This window comes from Neolamprologus multifasciatus, chromosome 9 (genome assembly GCF_963576455.1).
Source record: "Neolamprologus multifasciatus chromosome 9, fNeoMul1.2, whole genome shotgun sequence".
NCBI classification, from domain to species: domain Eukaryota; kingdom Metazoa; phylum Chordata; class Actinopteri; order Cichliformes; family Cichlidae; genus Neolamprologus; species Neolamprologus multifasciatus.
In genome coordinates, this window is record NC_140447.1 from 33732584 (window position 1) to 33750600 (window position 18017).

An 18017-nucleotide genomic window follows, 5' to 3' on the forward strand; every position below is an offset into this window, starting at 1 on the left:
GAAGATGTTCACACCTATGCGTCCAAACTGCAAATGAATTGCGCATGAGCGAAGCCGCTGCTCCCGCACTGACTGTAACACAGTCAGTTCTTTTACTCTTATGCTGTTTTATGGATCACAAGGTTTAAAACTACTTATAAACACACACTCACACAAAGTAACTCCACCAGGGTGCCAATTTCGGGTCACTGTTGCCGGTCCAAGCCCAGATAAAGGATCAGGGTTGGAATTGTGACATTAAAAAAACAATAATTGCTAAAAGAAATGTAATTTTTAGTTCTAAATAAATTCTAAATGCATTTACAACGTTTTTACTCACTTTATGTCTCTTCGACGATGTTATTTCTCTCTCCAACAACATAGGTTACAATTACATTAGCATGACAAATTATGCAAATTAGGCAATGACGTCATTTAGCGACTTCTAGCGACTTTTAGGACAGCCAGTAGCGATTTTCCTTGCTGAGGAGTTGGCAACACTGGGCGGAGGCCTCCTTCATGTAAACGCAACATCGCTCCGTCAGCACGAGCCGTTCAGAGACTCTGCTGTGGTCACGTGACTGCACTGCTTCCAACGCGCGCAAACACATTCGGGGGGACTGTAAACGGGCGCGTTCGGAGGCCTGTCCACAACAACTGCACTGCGCATGCGCGTCTCCCACAGGGGTTTGGCGCGCTGCCTGCGTGCCTCCGCAGAGTGAGCGTGCTGGCGCAAAGCTCGTCACCGTCACAACAACAACAACAGGAGGACAAAGTGTCGCGACTCCCCCCCCCCGCCGGAGCCGACCCCCTCCCCCGACGGACGCCCCCGGTCTCGTGTCACGGTAAGACTCGCTCGCGGACCCGCGCGCCCCTGGTCCCGCCGCGGCCGCCGTTTCCGCGGGGATGCTGCGCGCTCTCGAGCCGTTCATGGCCGCTCGAGCTCCGTGTGGCCGAGGCCGCGGCGCCGTGGCTGCTCGCGTGCCTGCGTGTTGGTCCCGGGGACGGCGGAGCGGTGGCCCGCGAGCCGGTGAGCGCGCGGGTTAACGAGAAACTCCATCTTCTCGCCGTCCTGCCCGCCATTTCACGCGCACTGACCGGGGCCCGCTCACGCACCGGTACCAAGTACAGATGGCGGAAGTACCGGTGATCCGACTAACGGCCACGCGACTTTCCCCGATCCTCACCGAGTGCCGTTCAGACCGGAATTGGCTGGCTTCATCCCGGGTTGGACCGGTACCGGGAAAGGCTATCCCGGGCCGGGCTGTACCGGAACGCTCCGATCAACGATCGATATTAACGGCTACATGCTAACAGCTAGCCTGCTCTCGTCTCCTCAGCTCGACTCGCAGCGTGCACGCGTTCCATGCGCGTGTCCGCTGTATAAGAGCTACATGTACTGCGCGCGCGCGTGTACCCGAGTCTGGTATTACAGCAGCACGTGACGGCTGGATCAACAACAGCATTGATGATTATCAGTGTATTGATCTGCTGATCGAACATTCATCACGTGTTGTTTGTTAAGCCAATTGGCTGCAGTTCTGCTCAGAGTTCCTGGATTACAGCAGTTTGAAATAAAGCTGTTGAAAAGTGTTTCACCTTTGACCTCAGCCTTACCACTTCCTATGTCCTAGCCTTGTTTCCTTTCCTTAGAGCAACTGTGGAATCATCCCAAGCAAAACCTTCGTCCTCAGACTGTTCGTCAGTAGGTCAGAATCAGATATTAACTCAATTAACTATATACTACACTATATATATATATATATATATATACAGTGGGGCAAAAAAGTATTTAGTCAGCCACCGATTGTGCAAGTTCCCCCACTTAAAATGATGACAGAGGTCAGTAATTTGCACCAGAGGTACGCTTCAACTGTGAGAGACAGAATGTGAAAAAAAAATCCATGAATTCACATGGTAGGATTTGTAAAGAATTTATTCGTAAATCAGGGTGGAAAATAAGTATTTGGTCAATAACAAAAATACAACTCAATACTTTGTAACATAACCTTTGTTGGCAATAACAGAGGTCAAACGTTTACTATAGGTCTTTACCAGGTTTGCACACACAGTAGCTGGTATTTTGGCCCATTCCTCCATGCAGATCTTCTCAAGAGCAGTGATGTTTTGGGGCTGTCGCCGAGCAACACGGACTTTCAACTCCCGCCACAGATTTTCTATGGGGTTGAGGTCTGGAGACTGGCTAGGCCACTCCAGGACTTTCAAATGCTTCTTACGGAGCCACTCCTTTGTTGCCCGGGCGGTGTGTTTTGGCTCATTGTCATGTTGGAAGACCCAGCCTCGTTTCATCTTCAAAGTTCTCACTGATGGAAGGAGGTTTTGGCTCAAAATCTCACGATACTTGGCCCCATTCATTCTGTCCTTAACACGGATCAGTCGTCCTGTCCCCTTGGCAGAAAAACAGCCCCATAGCATGATGTTTCCACCCCCATGCTTCACAGTAGGTATGGTGTTCTTGGGATGCAACTCAGTATTCTTCTTCCTCCAAACACGACGAGTTGAGTTTATACCAAAAAGTTTTACTTTGGTTTCATCTGACCACATGACATTCTCCCAATCCTCTGCTGTATCATCCATGTGCTCTCTGGCAAACTTCAGACGGGCCTGGACATGCACTGGCTTCAGCAGCGGAACACGTCTGGCACTGCGGGATTTGATTCCCTGCCGTTGTAGTGTGTTACTGATGGTGACCTTTGTTACTTTGGTCCCAGCTCTCTGCAGGTCATTCACCAGGTCCCCCCGTGTGGTTCTGGGATCTTTGCTCACCGTTCTCATGATCATTTTGACCCCACGGGATGAGATCTTGCGTGGAGCCCCAGATCGAGGGAGATTATCAGTGGTCTTGTATGTCTTCCATTTTCTGATGATTGCTCCCACAGTTGATTTTTTCACACCAAGCTGCTTGCCTATTGTAGATTCACTCTTCCCAGTCTGGTGCAGGTCTACAATTCTTTTCCTGGTGTCCTTCGAAAGCTCTTTGGTCTTGGCCATGGCGGAGTTTGGAGTCTGACTGCTTGAGGCTGTGGACAGGTGTCTTTTATACAGATGATGAGGTCAAACAGGTGCCATTCATACAGGTAACGAGTGGGGGACAGAAAAGCTTCTTACAGAAGACGTTACAGGTCTGTGAGAGCCAGGGATTTTCCTTGTTTGAGGTGACCAAATACTTATTTTCCACCCTGATTTACGAATAAATTCTTTACAAATCCTACCATGTGAATTCATGGATTTTTTTTCACATTCTGTCTCTCACAGTTGAAGTGTACCTCTGGTGCAAATTACTGACCTCTGTCATCATTTTAAGTGGGGGAACTTGCACAATCGGTGGCTGACTAAATACTTTTTTGCCCCACTGTATATATATATATATATATATATATTAGTGTAGTATATATATATATATATATATATATATATATATATATACACACAAACGAAACTCTCTAAATTCTTCCGTCTTTAATAAAATGATCAGCGTTGCTGCTTTACCAGGTGTAACTATGATGTTTAACATCCAGGCATCCATGAAAACAGAATTCATTACATTTAACAGAGTTAGAAGTTAGCGGACGTTAGCTCGCTAGTTTTGCTAGTTACCTAAGCATGATGTAGCATGTTCTGACTGAGAGAATTCTGAAAAAAAAAATCAAACGTACAGCTCTGCTATCACTTCCAACATAAATGAAGACAGGAAGCTACACGGCAGTGACGTTTGTAGTGTTACTGAAGTTGGGCTAGCTGGTGTTTAATGCTGTGCTATGTGATCGCTAGCGACACAGCTATGTTAACATAACATAAACAAAAAGTTAACGTAAGGGTTCCTGATGGTTAGGGACCAATGCAATCGCATGGCAGGATGGTGTAAACCAAACTTCAGTCAGGAGAACAACTGAGATAATCCATCCACAATATGAGTTTAGTCATTAATATACTGCAACAACATGGGAATAGAGCAGCTGTGATAGAATACAGCATTAATGAATCAATGGTACAGAAGTGGAGGAAGCAAGAAGAATGAGTTGAATAAAGTTTGATTTATCTGACTGCTTTGTTTCGCTTGATGTGCCTTATAATCCCGTGCATCTTATGGTCCGAAAAATACATATTTGACTTTTTTATTTGGCACACTGCAGTTTAATGTAGCAAAGCACCTCTTTTTAACTTCAGTGGATACTATACATGGTTATGCTCAGGATATGTCAGCCCATTTCTACTGGAAATGCCCTTTGGTTAAACTTCAGCAAGGAATTTACTTTTACACTGTTAAATGTTTATATAGCTTTAATGCACATAAAAAAACAGCTGCTTGTTTAAGCAAAATAAATTAAATTAAATTATATATATATATATATTTATATATATATATAATTTATATATAAATTATATATATAGGTCAGGTCTGCTGATTGGAAGGTCGGTGGTCCGATCTCTGGCTGCTGCAGTCTGCGTACCCTTGTTTCTCCATTAGAGTGTGAATGAGTGTGATTGGGAGACAGAGGCACGTTGTATATAGCGCTCAAAGAGAAGTGCTACATAAGAACCAGTACATTTACCACAAACAGCATGATGCAGTTAAACAGACCGAACAGTAACAGGTGACCAGGTTGCTATGGTAACAGACACCATCCAGCTGTGTACTGCAACTCCATTTACACTGTTGTAATGTCAGAGCTGATGTCATCTGTGTTCAGTATCATGTGACGTATCACGTGATCAGCAGTGACCTCCTGCAAACAGCTACAGATGTCATAAGATTAATTGTGAAATTAAAGTTCTTCCTGGCTAGTGTCATTAGCTAACCATCAACAGCTGGTTTATGCTGGAGCCGGGGCATCGCCTCGTTCATAGCTGAAGGTAGAAATGGTGTCCTGGAGCTCCTCTGACATAGAACGCTGATCATTCATGCCTGAGGCCTTAGGATGGGGAAGGTATAGATCAGAGACACGAGGAGAACCTCACATGATTGTAATGTAAAAACGGGTGTTGATGATGTCACACATTTTGATTGGTCAGGTGGTTTCAGTCCTGGGGGATAATACTAGCTGTAAGTATCATTATCCCCTGACCAGACCAGGGTGCTTTGAACCTGATCACGTGATCTGTACCTGTTCTCAGATGGCGGAAATGGTGAAGTACGTGGACGACGAACATAAGAGCATCTTCTTGAAGCTGCTGAACGAGCAGCGGCTGGAGGGCGAGCACTGCGACATTGCCGTGGTCGTCGAAGACGTCAAGTTCCGTGCTCACCGCTGCGTCCTCGCTGCCTGCTCCAACTACTTTAAAAAGCTCTTCAAAAAACACGAGGTACCTCAAAAATACATTCATGTACTTAATGAGTACTTCGAACACAAAGTATTGTACAGATTTTTTCAGTTTCATTAGTATAGTGCCAACAACAGTTGCCTCAGGCAATTTAGATAGTAAGGTAAAGAGTACAATAATACAATAAATACAGTTTACCTGGTGAAGGCCGACTGTGCAAGGTGACACCAAGGTCCCCGTCAGCAACATCTTATTAACATTTAAATCTACAACACATTTAATTTCATCATTTCATTTTAGAGGATCATCATTTAGCCTGGAGAAATAGTTTGTTGCTTTATAAGAAAGCCCTCCGCAAAGCCAGAACAGCTTACTACTCATCACTGATTGAAGAAAATAAGAACAACCCCAGGTTTCTCTTCAGCACTGTAGCCAGGCTGACAAAAAGTCAGAGCTCTTTTGAGCCAACCATCCCTTTAACGTTAACTAGTGATGACTTCATGAACTTCTTCACAAATAACATTTTTATCATTAGAGAAAAAATTACCAATAATCATCCCACAGATGTAATATTATCTACAGCTAATCTTAGTACCATTGATGTTAAGTTAGACTCTTTTTCTCCAATTGATCTTTCTGAGTTAACTTCAATAATTACTTCCTCCAAACCATCAACGTGTCTTTTAGACCTCATTCCTACAAAACTGCTCAAAGAAGTCCTGCAATTAATTAATGCTTCGATCTTAAATATGATCAATCTATCTCTAATAATCGGCTATGTACCACAGGCCTTCAAGCTGGCTGTAGTTAAACCTTTACTCAAAAAGCATCTCTAGACCCAGCAGTCTTAGCTAATTATAGGCCAATCTCCAATCTTCCTTTATATCAAACATCCTTGAAAGAGTAGTTGTCAAACAGCTAACAGATCATCTGCAGAGGAATGGCTTATTTGAAGAGTTTCAGTCAGGTTTCAGAGCTCATCACAGCACAGAAACAGCTTTAGTGAAGGTTACAAATGATCTTCTTATGGCCTCTGACAGTGGACTCATCTCTGTGCTTGTCCTGCTAGACCTCAGTGCAGCGTTCGATACTGTCGACCATAATATTCTATTAGAGCGATTAGAACATGCTGTAGGTATTACAGGTATTGCACTGCAGTGGTTTGTATCATATCTATCTAATAGACTCCAGTTTGTGCATGTAAATGGAGAGTCCTCTTCATAGTTTAACAGCTGTGTGCTGTGTCCCAATTCAGGGTATAATGGTTACACACACACACAAACACACAGTAACACAGGAGATATATATATCTGTATATATATATATATCCTCCTATATATGATATGTGTATATATATATGTATGTATGTGTATATGTATGGTGACTGCAGTTCACTTCATGGCCTCCAGGGGTTCCCGAGTGTGTTCTGGTGAGATGTCTCACCTGTACGTGTGTGTCTTCTCAGGTGGACAACTCATCAGTGATTGAGATTGACTTCATCCGCTCTGACATCTTTGAGGAAGTCCTGAACTACATGTACACGGCAAAGATCTCTGTGAAGAAGAAGGACGTCAACCTGATGATGTCATCTGGCCAGATCCTCGGCATCCGCTTCCTTGACAAACTCTGCTCTCAGGTAACACACACAGGCGACACACAGACAGGTAATCCACATACAAGTGAAGCGTGTACACAGGTAACGCACATGCAGGTAGCATAAAATGCATGTAACACACAAGCTGGGGACACACACAGTTAACAGGTGTTGGTGGGTGTGTCCTCAGAAGCGAGATGTGTCGTCGGAGGACAAGGAGAAGTTTCCCTATGACATCGTAAAGATGGCGCTGCCGCCTGAGGCTCAGCTGGCCGCCGACTCGGAGGTACGGATTAACCCATTGTTTACCAGTCAGAGCCTGTACTTTGTAATCTGATTACTGTTGTGTGTAGGTGCTTGGCGAGCACGATGACACGTCCGCCACAGATGACCTTGTGGAGCCCTCGGCCAATCCGGAGCTGGAGAAGTCTCCCAGTGCAGCACTGCATGTGCAAGAGGCGATCCTAAAGGAACTGACCAATGAGGATGTGCACAAGGTACGCATACTTACACCTGAGTATTCCTGTATCCACGACGACTATCACTGACACATCGTCCATCCAGGTAACCTGCTACGACCAGGATGTGGTGACGGAGATGGAGGCGGAGCCTAAAGAGCTTGGAGCGGAGCATCACGCCACACAGACGCTGACCTTCGCGGACAGCATAGGGGAAGTGAAGGACGAGCAGCCGCCAGGCTGGTCAACGGCGACAGCCGACATGAAGTTCGAATACCTGCTGTATGGACACCGTGAGCAGCTCGCCTGCCAGGTGTGTGGGAAGACTTTCTTGGATGAGAGCAGACTCAGGTAAGTACACACCTCAATGATGAAAATTGATCTTGAAGCCACAGGCGAAGGACACCTCTGTCTGTCTCTGCTCAGGAAGCACGAGAAGCTTCACTCGGCCGAGCGTCCGTTCGCCTGTGACATTTGCACCAAAGCTTTCACCACCCACGCTCACCTGAAAGGTAACCACACCCACGTACGTTTGCTTGCTTCTTACTTCTATGCTCCCTGAGGTCACCCTAACCCTCACCTGTCTGTTCAGAACACCTGAAGATCCACGCAGGTTTCAAACCCTACAGGTGTGACGTGTGTGGGAAATCGTTCATTCGCGCTCCGGACCTGAAGAAACACGAACGAGTTCACAGCAACGAGCGGCCCTTTGCCTGCCAGATGTGCGAAAAGGTGAACTCACCTGTCCTCTCACCTGTGCGCCCCATCTTTCCTGTCACCATTCTAACCAGTCTGGCTCTCACCTGTCTGCCTGCAGGCTTTTAAACACAAGTCTCACCTGAAGGATCACGAGAGGAGACACAGAGGAGAGAAACCGTTCGTCTGTCCGTCCTGCACCAAGGCCTTCGCCAAGGTACTGCACTCAGTGTATAGAGTACTACATATGGTATATATAGACAGTACTAAACACAGTATATAGACTAGAGATGGCACAATGCCACTTTTTTATGTCCGATCGGCCAATACCGATATGGTAAATGGCCTGTATTTGTATAGCGCCTTTACTAGCCCCCCCAAAGCACTTTACACACCCAGTCATCCACCCACACATTCACGCAGGAGGCAGCTACAGTTGTAGCCACAGCTGCCCTGGACTATTTCATAGTTCAGCAAAACTGATCAATCTAATAGACTTAAACCTGCTCCATCCTCCCTATTCTGGTATTTTAAGGTGTACTTAGCAGAAATATTAAACAAACCTAACTAATAGGGTTGCCAACTCCCAGCAAAAAAAAGAAAAAAAAGAAACCACGCTCCACCTCATGATGCTTAATCGACGTAATCAACTTTAATTTGATGCAGTGTGAAAAAGATGCCCAGAAATAAATTATTTTTCTACAATAATTAAATAGATTCAACATCTTTCTTCAACAGAACTGCAGACTGCACAGATGGTACCCAAAAGAAAAAGTACTATAGCTTACTAGGGTATATTAGACTTAACAGTTACTATATACAGTAATGGACTTCTATACATTTTACATCAGATTAAAACTTTGGGTGTAAGATTCAGATAATTATTTATTAAAATCTCGACATTTTAAATGAGAATAAGAAAGAAAAGTATGTCTTTGTGCCCCCTTTTCCCTGTTCATGCCCTATCGGCCCCCCTGGCTAAACTTTGCTAGATCCGCCCCTGCACAGTTACGTCAGCTGTAGAAAAAGATCCTGGTGTAGAAATAATATTGTATGTATGTAATATTAAATAAATTCTAACAGCTTATCAAGCTTAAACTTGCTGCTGTTGTTCAGCCGCTGGTTTCCTCTTTCTGGTGCAAAGTGAGACAAAAACAAACAAGAGAGACGATCAGCTGATCATTGATCAGTTTCATTGAAGTAGCAGCAGGAGAGAGAGAGAGAGAGGCAGTCGCTCCATATATCGGTTGTTAAGCTTAACGTGGGAATGCTTTACAAACATTCAGAGATGAACTTACACACTTGCTTCACTTCTCTCTGGGAAAACTTCCTCGGAGATGAAATGCTGGTTTGGTAGCTACGCTACAAATACACACAGCCGCTCTATCACGTGACGCACACTGCTCCGACGTGCTACAGTTATGAGCCGAGTTACGCCGTGTAGCAAGTTTTGTGAGGTGCTTTTTTGATATTTAATGTTCATTACATCAACATCTGCATGTCAACACAAGTACTATACAGAGTATATACAGTACTGCACTAAGTATGTGTAATATTATGCTGTAGTATTACACAGTGTCCGTAGTGCCGGTACGTTTGTGTTGTGGTGCGTTCACTGTCCTTCTGTCATTTCAGGCGTCAGATCTGAAGCGTCATGAGAACAACATGCACAGTGAGAGGAAGCAGCTGAATCCTTTGCAGAGTGACACTGAAACACTGCAGGCTGCTGCCATGGCTGCTGAGGAGCAACATCTGGACTCCATCAGCTGCTCCTAACATCTGGACAGCCCTTTAACCTTTTCTGTTTTCTCACAAACTTTGAACGGACTTTGGCTGTGTTTGCTAGGAGCCTTTTTTCCTGCATCGAGTTGATGCACGTGAACCCAAGTGTAAGATAAACTGAGCGGTCATGTGACTCACACGTTGTCATGTGACCTCCCTCTGGCTACATGTATGATTTGTAACCTGGCGTGTTTGTCTTTTCAGTTTGAAGCATAAATTTATAAACTGTGTAAATTATAAACACTTCTGCTCAGTTTCATGAGCAATGACAGAGAGAACAGTTTAAATAAAGATTCAACCTTATCGACATGTTCTCCTAAGGTTATTAGCCCAAAAAGGTTCTTCATCATTGGTCACATGACCAATTTAAGACAACACAACAACAAGATGCAGCGACCCAGAGTCTCCATTTCAACTTAGGTCGAAAGTGCAGACTTCAAACTATATACCAGTTTTTAAATTGTGTCGATGGGCCACAAAACCAGAGTTATGATAAAAAAATACACGCAATGTTTTTTTCTGAACAAAACAGCGGTGTTTACAGCGGGAAGAAACTGCGTTTTCTAAGGACAACGCTAGCAAACACTCTCCATTTGCAATTGAAAAAAGAAAAAACACCCCTTCCCTATTTTTTGTTAAAGTTTACCATGTCAACCAATCAAAAACTGATATGGCAACATGTGGCACTTGGTTGTTTAGGGAGAGGGGGCAGTTTTAGGAGTGACACCGGCGAGTTTTCATATGTGAGACATTAGTGATGTTTAGCATGTTTGGAGGCTGTAGTTAGTTTGTTGTGTAGTTGTTTTGTATTGTGTGTCAGTTATACTGCTGAATGTCACATTTGCTCCAAAAAGCCACCAACGGCAGATTCCAGTGTAAACACTGTTCCCACATGGAAACTGGACTGATGTACCTCCTGCTGTCAGACCTGCAGGTTTATCCCTGTGCTGTTCTCCTCTGTCTGAGAGTGGCCAGAAACAATTTTTTTGGACTGGCACAAATAATTTGTGTGCCTTCTTATTTGATGCAGAACACCTGATTGTTCTGTAAATAGATTTAAAGGGATATATAAAAAACGCGTGAAGCCTTGGCTGCATTTTTAGGTGAATAGTACCATATAACTTTGTAGTTTGCAAAACTTGTGCATATTTTTTTAGAAATATACAATTTCTAATTGCATTTCAAGTTATGAAAATGATTCATTAAACATGTTTGAGGTTTTTACAGTAAAAAATATACCTTTTTTTCTACTCGGATTTTACATTTTTTGTCTGAATTTAGATCAGTTGTGCAAATACAGTATGTCAAAATGAAAAAATAACCCCAATTTCAGATATTTGAGGTTGTGCTGAAAATAATGATACCAAACAAGGCAAGATAAACAGTTTTTAAAGTTGAAATATAGAAGTAAAATCAAAAGTAGTCAAAAACGGCCGGTTAAACTCACAGCTGGACTGCTACTTCCTGTTGAATGGTTGCTGCATGAGCTCAACATTAAGGCTCAGTGAATAGTAATGCCTTTTGCGGTATTGCAGTCTTTAGAATTAGTTTTTCCCTTCAGTACAAATCTGCTGGGATAACTGATGATGGAGAAATGCTTTCAGCTGCTACAGACATCAGTAAATCTGACCTTAGATAGGCTTTGTAAAGAAGGAGACTGATCTTGTTTCTATGACCACCATAAAACAATGGGGTCAGAACACCTGGCGAAATCAGATGTGTGCTTTGTAGTCCATCTTCTGCAACTGGTTTCAACATGGCAGACATCCAGCGTGGCACTGGATGTTTGCCACGAAGGTAAGGGCTTTTCTCTTTTCTTTTCCCAAGACCTTCTCCTACCCACTTTTCCTTGATCTCGATGATGCAGGAACAGGAGACGGGAGGAACTTTTGCACCTTTGTCTCTTTGTCGAGGGCATGTCTGTCTCCCGTTAACATTGGCTGTATCCTGGTATGCTCAGTGTTTTGCTCATGCACATTCTGGCCAAACCTCTGGTCTGACGGTAAACTGATGAGAGAGCACTGCTGCTGGTCTGCTTTCACTGTTCTGAAATCAGCTAGCAAGAAAACAAATGTCAGTGAAAAATGAGTTTTGTCATGTGGCCGACGTGTGTGATGTAAAGATGGGGCACGAATAAGTTTTTAATCACGAGTTTCATACATTAACAAGTAAATGTGTGATGATGACCATCTCCAGTCTGATCAAAGATGAACCGGTGCTGGCTCAGCAGCACTTTCAGCATCTGTGAGAACGTCTGAATGTAACCGGCTGCCATGATAACACTCTAACTTCATTTGAATATTGACCATTAACTATGTCAATACTGATCACACATTTTAATTTTTGAATTAATATTTTAATATGCGTTTGTACGTAGATGTAGGCCTGTGGTTCTGTTTTTCGGGGTTCAGAGATACGTGGTCCCAACAGGACTCCAAACATATGCTTTATACAATATCATATTTGATGTATCACATCATGTACTGAAATTAGCTCAACCGCCCCTCCCTGAGCCTGACTCTGCCGGAGGTTTTTGCTCATAGGGGGCATATGATTGTTGCCACTATTGTTGTGATTTGGCGCTGTATAAATAAAACTGAAGTGAATTGAACTGAATATTACAACAGAGACACTAGAGGGACTGAACCAGCCCAACCTGTGAACCTGCTAATTGGTTGGATATTTTTGAATTTAGACTTCCTTTGCTCATTTTTCCCTTCTTAGATGGTTAATTTAGAAGGATTTTGAAAATTAACCCAAGAAATTAGCACTGCCACGACCAACAGGGGAGCTACCATCAACAGGTGGGACTGATAGGATTTGACCTTCAAGGCTACTCAGGTCTGCTTATTGTCTCAGTGTTAGTGAAGAAAACAGCTGGACCATTTGGAGGTAGCTAGGACGCTCACCCACACTGGTTCCATCTGAACTCTGGGCAAATGTCATGGGACCGGAGGTTAGGACTTTCAATCAGAGAGGCAGGACAGACTTCCTGTACAGGGGTCGTGGGCCGTCCAGATCGACGAGGGCATGCAGGGAACTTGAATAAATTTTCAGTTTCTATGCTGTACATCAGAACAAGATCCAGACTGTGATGAAAGCGGTGGCTTTTACATTTTCAGAGAAAAGTCAGCTTTGAGACTAATCATTTTAGTATCTAGATAATGAAACTGAGTAAGGTGATTGATGGATAACAACGAATGTAGAGTAATGAGGTGGAAAGGAAGATTACTATTGCTGCTGCTCCACAGGGGCAATAATGTGGCCTTGTGAGCTTCTCATTGTCTTTTATTTTGGTGGTTTGGAAGGAAACACAATCTTTTCTCTCCCAACAAGACCAGGTTTTCCACAGAAGGTTTCTGAATTATCCAAATTTCCGAATTAAGGACCACATCATTTTTTGGACACCACTCAGACAGACAGCGAATTATGGAGAACATGTAGGTAAACATGTCACTCCTGGTGCGACTGGGCAGGGGACCAGAGAAAACGAATTAGTAACCCATTAATTAATTATTAGCTTTCTAACGTCTGGTTGAGAGAACTGATTTTATCTTTAATATATCTTTAAAAATGTGATTTATCCATGAATTTATGATCAGCATTTTATATAAAAAAAAAATCTTTCACTTGTTTCATTTGTTGTCTTCCATCTTTTTTAATTCAGGACATTAAACACATAAACTGTCATGTGTCAGCTTTAGTGACCAGGATATAAAGAGTCCTTTAAATAAGCTGTCCAAAGATTTCAGGTAAAATAAATGTTAATAAACAGAAGTTTACAAACAGCACAATAAACACTGCTTTGGGATTCCTTTCCTTTGAGCTGATCTGTAAACTCTGTCCTTTTCCAAAAGTTCGAGCTGGTAACCCAAACCCAGAGACAAGAGGACATTAAAAGATTCAGCTTATGGAGATCCAAATAAAACATCTGCAGATGTAGAGAGTGAACCAGAACATGTTTTTGAAGATGCAGAAAATAAAAGTGAAGAAAATGAATTAAAAACAGTCAAACTACAAAAGAAAGATCAATGAAAACCTGGAGGAAAGTAAACTTGTTCTGGTAAAATGATCAATAATATTCAGATGTTATCTGAGTTTATCTGTGGAGCAAATAAAATATTTAACCTGAAGGAATTAAAATTGTGTCCTGATACGAGCTGAGCAGCAGAACACACACTGAACACTGGCTGTGTAACTCTAAGGTAGTAGGAAAGAGAAGTAGCAGAGTTTGATTACTGACAGAGACGTTAGTGATGGATTGCAGATGTTATTTCAAATCAAATCAAATCTCTTTGTTTGTATTGGGAGTGAAGGAAAGCTTTAATGAGACAAAACAAACTAGTTTTTATGTTTTATACAGTCTGTAATCTGACTACTGTAAAGAGTAACAAACTACAACAGGTAAAATAATCGGTAACATGTGAAATTCAATAAAAGAAAGGATTAAAAAACAGTATTGTGACAAAGTGAATCGAGCTGCTCCAGCTTCTTATTGAGACAAAACTTAATTGATGCTGAGCAGGTTCAAGCCTGCAGGTCTGTTTCTGCACATCAAACCAAACGTCTACCTTTTATCCTTCATCACTCCTCTTCTTTTTCTTCGCAGGAAATCTAATCTGCAGCTCCATCAGGCAGACCTCCCCTCTGCTCCTCCTCTTCCTCCTCTGCTTTCTCCTGAAGATTTCAGCCTCAGTCTTGATGAGCGTCTTTCACCGAGCACGTCGAGCGACTGAACAGGAGCTGAACAACAACCATTTGCACAGCTTCACATGCCACTTGGTGGTCAGGTGTTGTTACCGTGATGACGGTGAGCCGTGTGTTTAGGATGACGGGAAATTCTTCAGCTCTGACTCGTCAAAATCATGTAGTGAAGGCGATGAAGAGGGCAATCTACAGTAAACCTCCTCGAAACAGGATTGGAGCTGCGGTAAGTCTCTGTATCGAATTACTCACTAACTAGTCAAAGGCCACTAACTTATCATTAAACATTAACAGATCAATATCAACCAATAACCATCCAGTAATCATAAAATAGTGACACTTGTTTTTTTTCTGACAGCAAAGTTTCTTCGTCATGTCGGTGTTCGCAGCGGCCATGCTAGTTCCTGCGGCGTGGATCCTCCGTCACCTACCAGAGTACCGCCAAAGGGTGCAGCGGAGTCCCAGGACCTGACCCTCATCTTCATCATTATTACCAGACCCTCATCTTCATCACTGTCAAGCTGACTGTTCTGAAGCTGCTCTCATCTTCCTTGCCACTGTAAACCTATGATGAAGTTTTAAATATCAATAATAAACTTTGATCAGTCTCTGAAATCAATCACATTTTTATACTGAAGTTTGCAAGTTTTATTACAGTCTGAGCAGTTTCTCCTCATGGAAGCACTGGTATTTATAATGAATGTGGCAGTTGGCTTCTTTCAGTAGAACATATCTGATGTGCCCTGTCTTTTCTTCGAGGGCTGCTCCTTGTTGGATTGGACTGTTTGTCCCATTTGAATGGCTGAATAAAAGAACAGCAACAGGAAGTGTGTTTGTGCAGGAATGTTTCTGTTTATTTTGCCAGATTTACAGAGTTAATTATTTCCAATGATAGAGAACATCAGTTCCCACGGAAATGACCGGATTAAAATTGAGACAGGAAGTGTTTCTTGTTTTCACACACACGTTCAGATTCTGTGACTGAGCAGAGAAAAAAGGGATTAAACCAAAGAATAGTGAATCAGCCTTGACTGGTCAATACTCTATCAGTTGTTACATAAGTTAAAATATTGGGGTCAGATCAAAAATAAAACTGCTCCTCTGATGTTTATTTTACATCAGTGTTCCCACTATTATCTCTCTCACTTCTCTGAAGACGAAGAAGAAGAGGAGGCTCTGAGGCCACAAAGTTAAGCTTTATCACAAATGTTATTTTTGTCTGTACAGAGCAAGGGTGCTCTATACAACTTGATCTTGATCCAACACAGCTGATTTAAATGGCTAAATGAAAGTTCCCCAGAGGCCTGGTAATGAACTGATCATCTGATTCAGGTGTGAAACCTGCAGGACATCATCTGTGAGAATACAGTTACAAATCATGCTTGTAGTTTCTCCCACATACTGCAGAATGACTGCTCACTCTATAACCCTGAATGTTGACGTGGAGAAACCCAACCCTAGGCAGCCAATAGGTCAGTTTATTCACCCTGTTGGATAACTTATAACTTCCACAACCAGATGCCATTTTTTATGGACCCAGATGTTTTACTGCAATTCCAAAGACCATTTCTGTTTTACTCTGCACAACCTTTCTCATATTTACAGTCAGGCTGTTTTCATCTGCACAGCCTTTCCCTTTGTCTTTACAGCAGTCAGTGGATGTATACTGGAAATGTAGCTGAGATATAATATACTGAGTGTGAACATTCTCAAAACTGTATTGTATATAGTTTTTTTTTAATAAATAAAAAAAACTATATACAATACATAAATAAATCCAGTTTCCAGCCAGTCTGTGTCTGTCGTCACAACGCAGTCAACCGTTTGAAATCTGCTACAGAAACACAGACCAGTGACATGTTTTGTGAGTAATCTCATGTGATGCCACTCACCCAAACAAATCCTTTATTCAGAGCACATGTGAAAAATAGAAAACTAAAGAGACAAGGGGCCTGTCTCAATATGCGTACTTGTGCATACTTGCGTTCTCATGTACTGGCAATACGTCATCAGTCAGAGACCAAGTACTGTTCCAATTCAAAGGACGCATCAAGACGAGAACGTGAAAAATCCCGGATGTGTTCTCGCTCTGCCCGTTTTATCGAGCATGCATCGGCGGTGACTTGTGTGGACTTGGTACAGCTAAATATCCCAGAATGCATTTCGCAAGACCTTTGTGAAAATGGCCGAGGAGAAAACGCATATGTGTATGTTCAATACTACTATTATTGTAATATGCAGTGCATTTTCAATGCATTTTTATGCAATAATATAGTTATTTAAACTTTGAATGCTTAGTAAATTTAACACTACAGACCCTACAGACCCTAATTAAAAATTTCCTATGCCCCTTTTTTTTAGAAGCGCCTTGCCCGCCAAATACACTGCAAAATCTCCAGTATTAAATGGACACTAGAAAGTGTCTATATGTGTCCACTCTTTTGAGTGTTAAATTAACACTTTTGACAATACCCCTGGCTATTAAAATTAGGGAAGATTCAAGTATTGTGGGTGTGAACGGAGGGGGGAGAGGACATAAATTATTTCTGTATGCAGACGATATTTTGGAGATGTGTCAGGACCCTACTAATTCTATAACAAAATTGCTAAATGTTATTGGTGAATTCTCTAAGGTATCAGGCTACAAAATTAACTGGCATAAGTCGGAGGCAATGCCAATATCTCAAACTTGTATTGTTAATTCATTATCAGCTTTAAATTTTAATTTGTTACAAAAAGGGATGAAATATTTACTAAATCTGAATGTTGACTGATAATGTAGGAAAACTACTTACTAGGATTAAAACTAATTTGGAGAAGTGGTGCAAGCTGAACTTGACATTATGAGGCAAAGTAAATACAATAAATATGGCAGTAGCTCCTCTGATCAATTATTTCATTGGAATGATACCAATTTGTATTTCACCATAAATGTTCTCAAGATATGATAATATGATAAAACACTTTCTTTGGGATGGTGGTAGACCGCGGATCAATCTTGGTCGACTGTACCAACCAAGAAAAGAAGGGGGTCTATCCCTACCCAACATAAAACATTATAGCATCTCATTTGAAATGTCCAAGCTGTCCAACACTGGGCAGCAACAAATTTGGGCCTGGACTGGGTTCTAATGGAACGTGAACTGGCCTTTCCATTTACCCCCATTGAGGTGTTGGCTCAAAAACTGGACAATAAAGGGAATAGAGTAGATAACCCTATTTTAAAGTTTTCAAAAATGGTGTGGCAAGAGGTTCACAAGAGCTGTAATCTGTCCCCATACTTTCAAAAATATGCACCACTGTGGCACAACCAAAATAAAAACAAACAAACAATTTATTGGCCACAGTGGCACAAAAAATGCATACGATTAATAAGTGACTTATATGAAGATAAGAATCTGACATTAAAGTTTAATTTGGAAGTATCTGGCCATTTCTGGCAATTTATAAAAATTGGAGAAAAAATACAGTTGACCTGTTGGTGAGGTTGGGGTCATCCTGTAATAGGATGAGCATCCTAC

At 42.3% G+C, this 18017-nt stretch overlaps 1 protein-coding gene and 1 long non-coding RNA gene across 4 annotated transcripts; both read left to right on the top strand.

Moving 5' to 3' along the window:
• The first annotated feature begins 323 nt into the window (after positions 1-323).
• On the top strand, positions 324-10095 carry zbtb14 (zinc finger and BTB domain containing 14). 3 transcript variants are annotated; one of them, XM_085172765.1, is made up of 10 exons: positions 324-824; positions 5116-5304; positions 6728-6898; positions 7047-7142; positions 7210-7353; positions 7421-7665; positions 7741-7826; positions 7907-8046; positions 8132-8227; positions 9646-10095. In XM_085172765.1, exons 2-10 carry the CDS (start codon positions 5116-5118, stop codon positions 9784-9786), a joined length of 1308 nt encoding a protein of 435 aa, XP_085028891.1. In that variant the 5' UTR covers positions 324-824; the 3' UTR covers positions 9787-10095. The 3 variants fall into 3 exon arrangements, with proteins under 3 accessions (XP_085028891.1, XP_085028892.1, XP_085028890.1); XM_085172766.1 differs by lacking the exon at positions 324-824 and adding an exon at positions 972-1688; XM_085172764.1 differs by lacking the exon at positions 324-824 and having other exon boundaries at positions 4376-5304.
• A 121-nt stretch (positions 10096-10216) lies between these two features.
• LOC146511999 (uncharacterized) lies at positions 10217-15322 on the top strand. The gene is made up of 2 exons (XR_014876104.1): positions 10217-14722; positions 14855-15322. It is a non-coding gene; the product is annotated as an uncharacterized LOC146511999 (long non-coding RNA).
• Positions 15323-18017: the final 2695 nt, after the last annotated feature.

Bases quoted from the DNA above. Each gene is read 5' to 3' on its own strand.
- zbtb14 (XM_085172764.1), top strand. From the start codon at position 4,987: ATGATGTCACACATTTTGATTGGTCAGGTGGTTTCAGTCCTGGGGGAT. The intron at 7,143-7,209 runs GTACGGATTAAC...TGTTGTGTGTAG, and splicing joins AGCTGGCCGCCGACTCGGAG to GTGCTTGGCGAGCACGATGA. The intron at 7,666-7,740 runs GTAAGTACACAC...GTCTCTGCTCAG, and splicing joins TTGGATGAGAGCAGACTCAG to GAAGCACGAGAAGCTTCACT.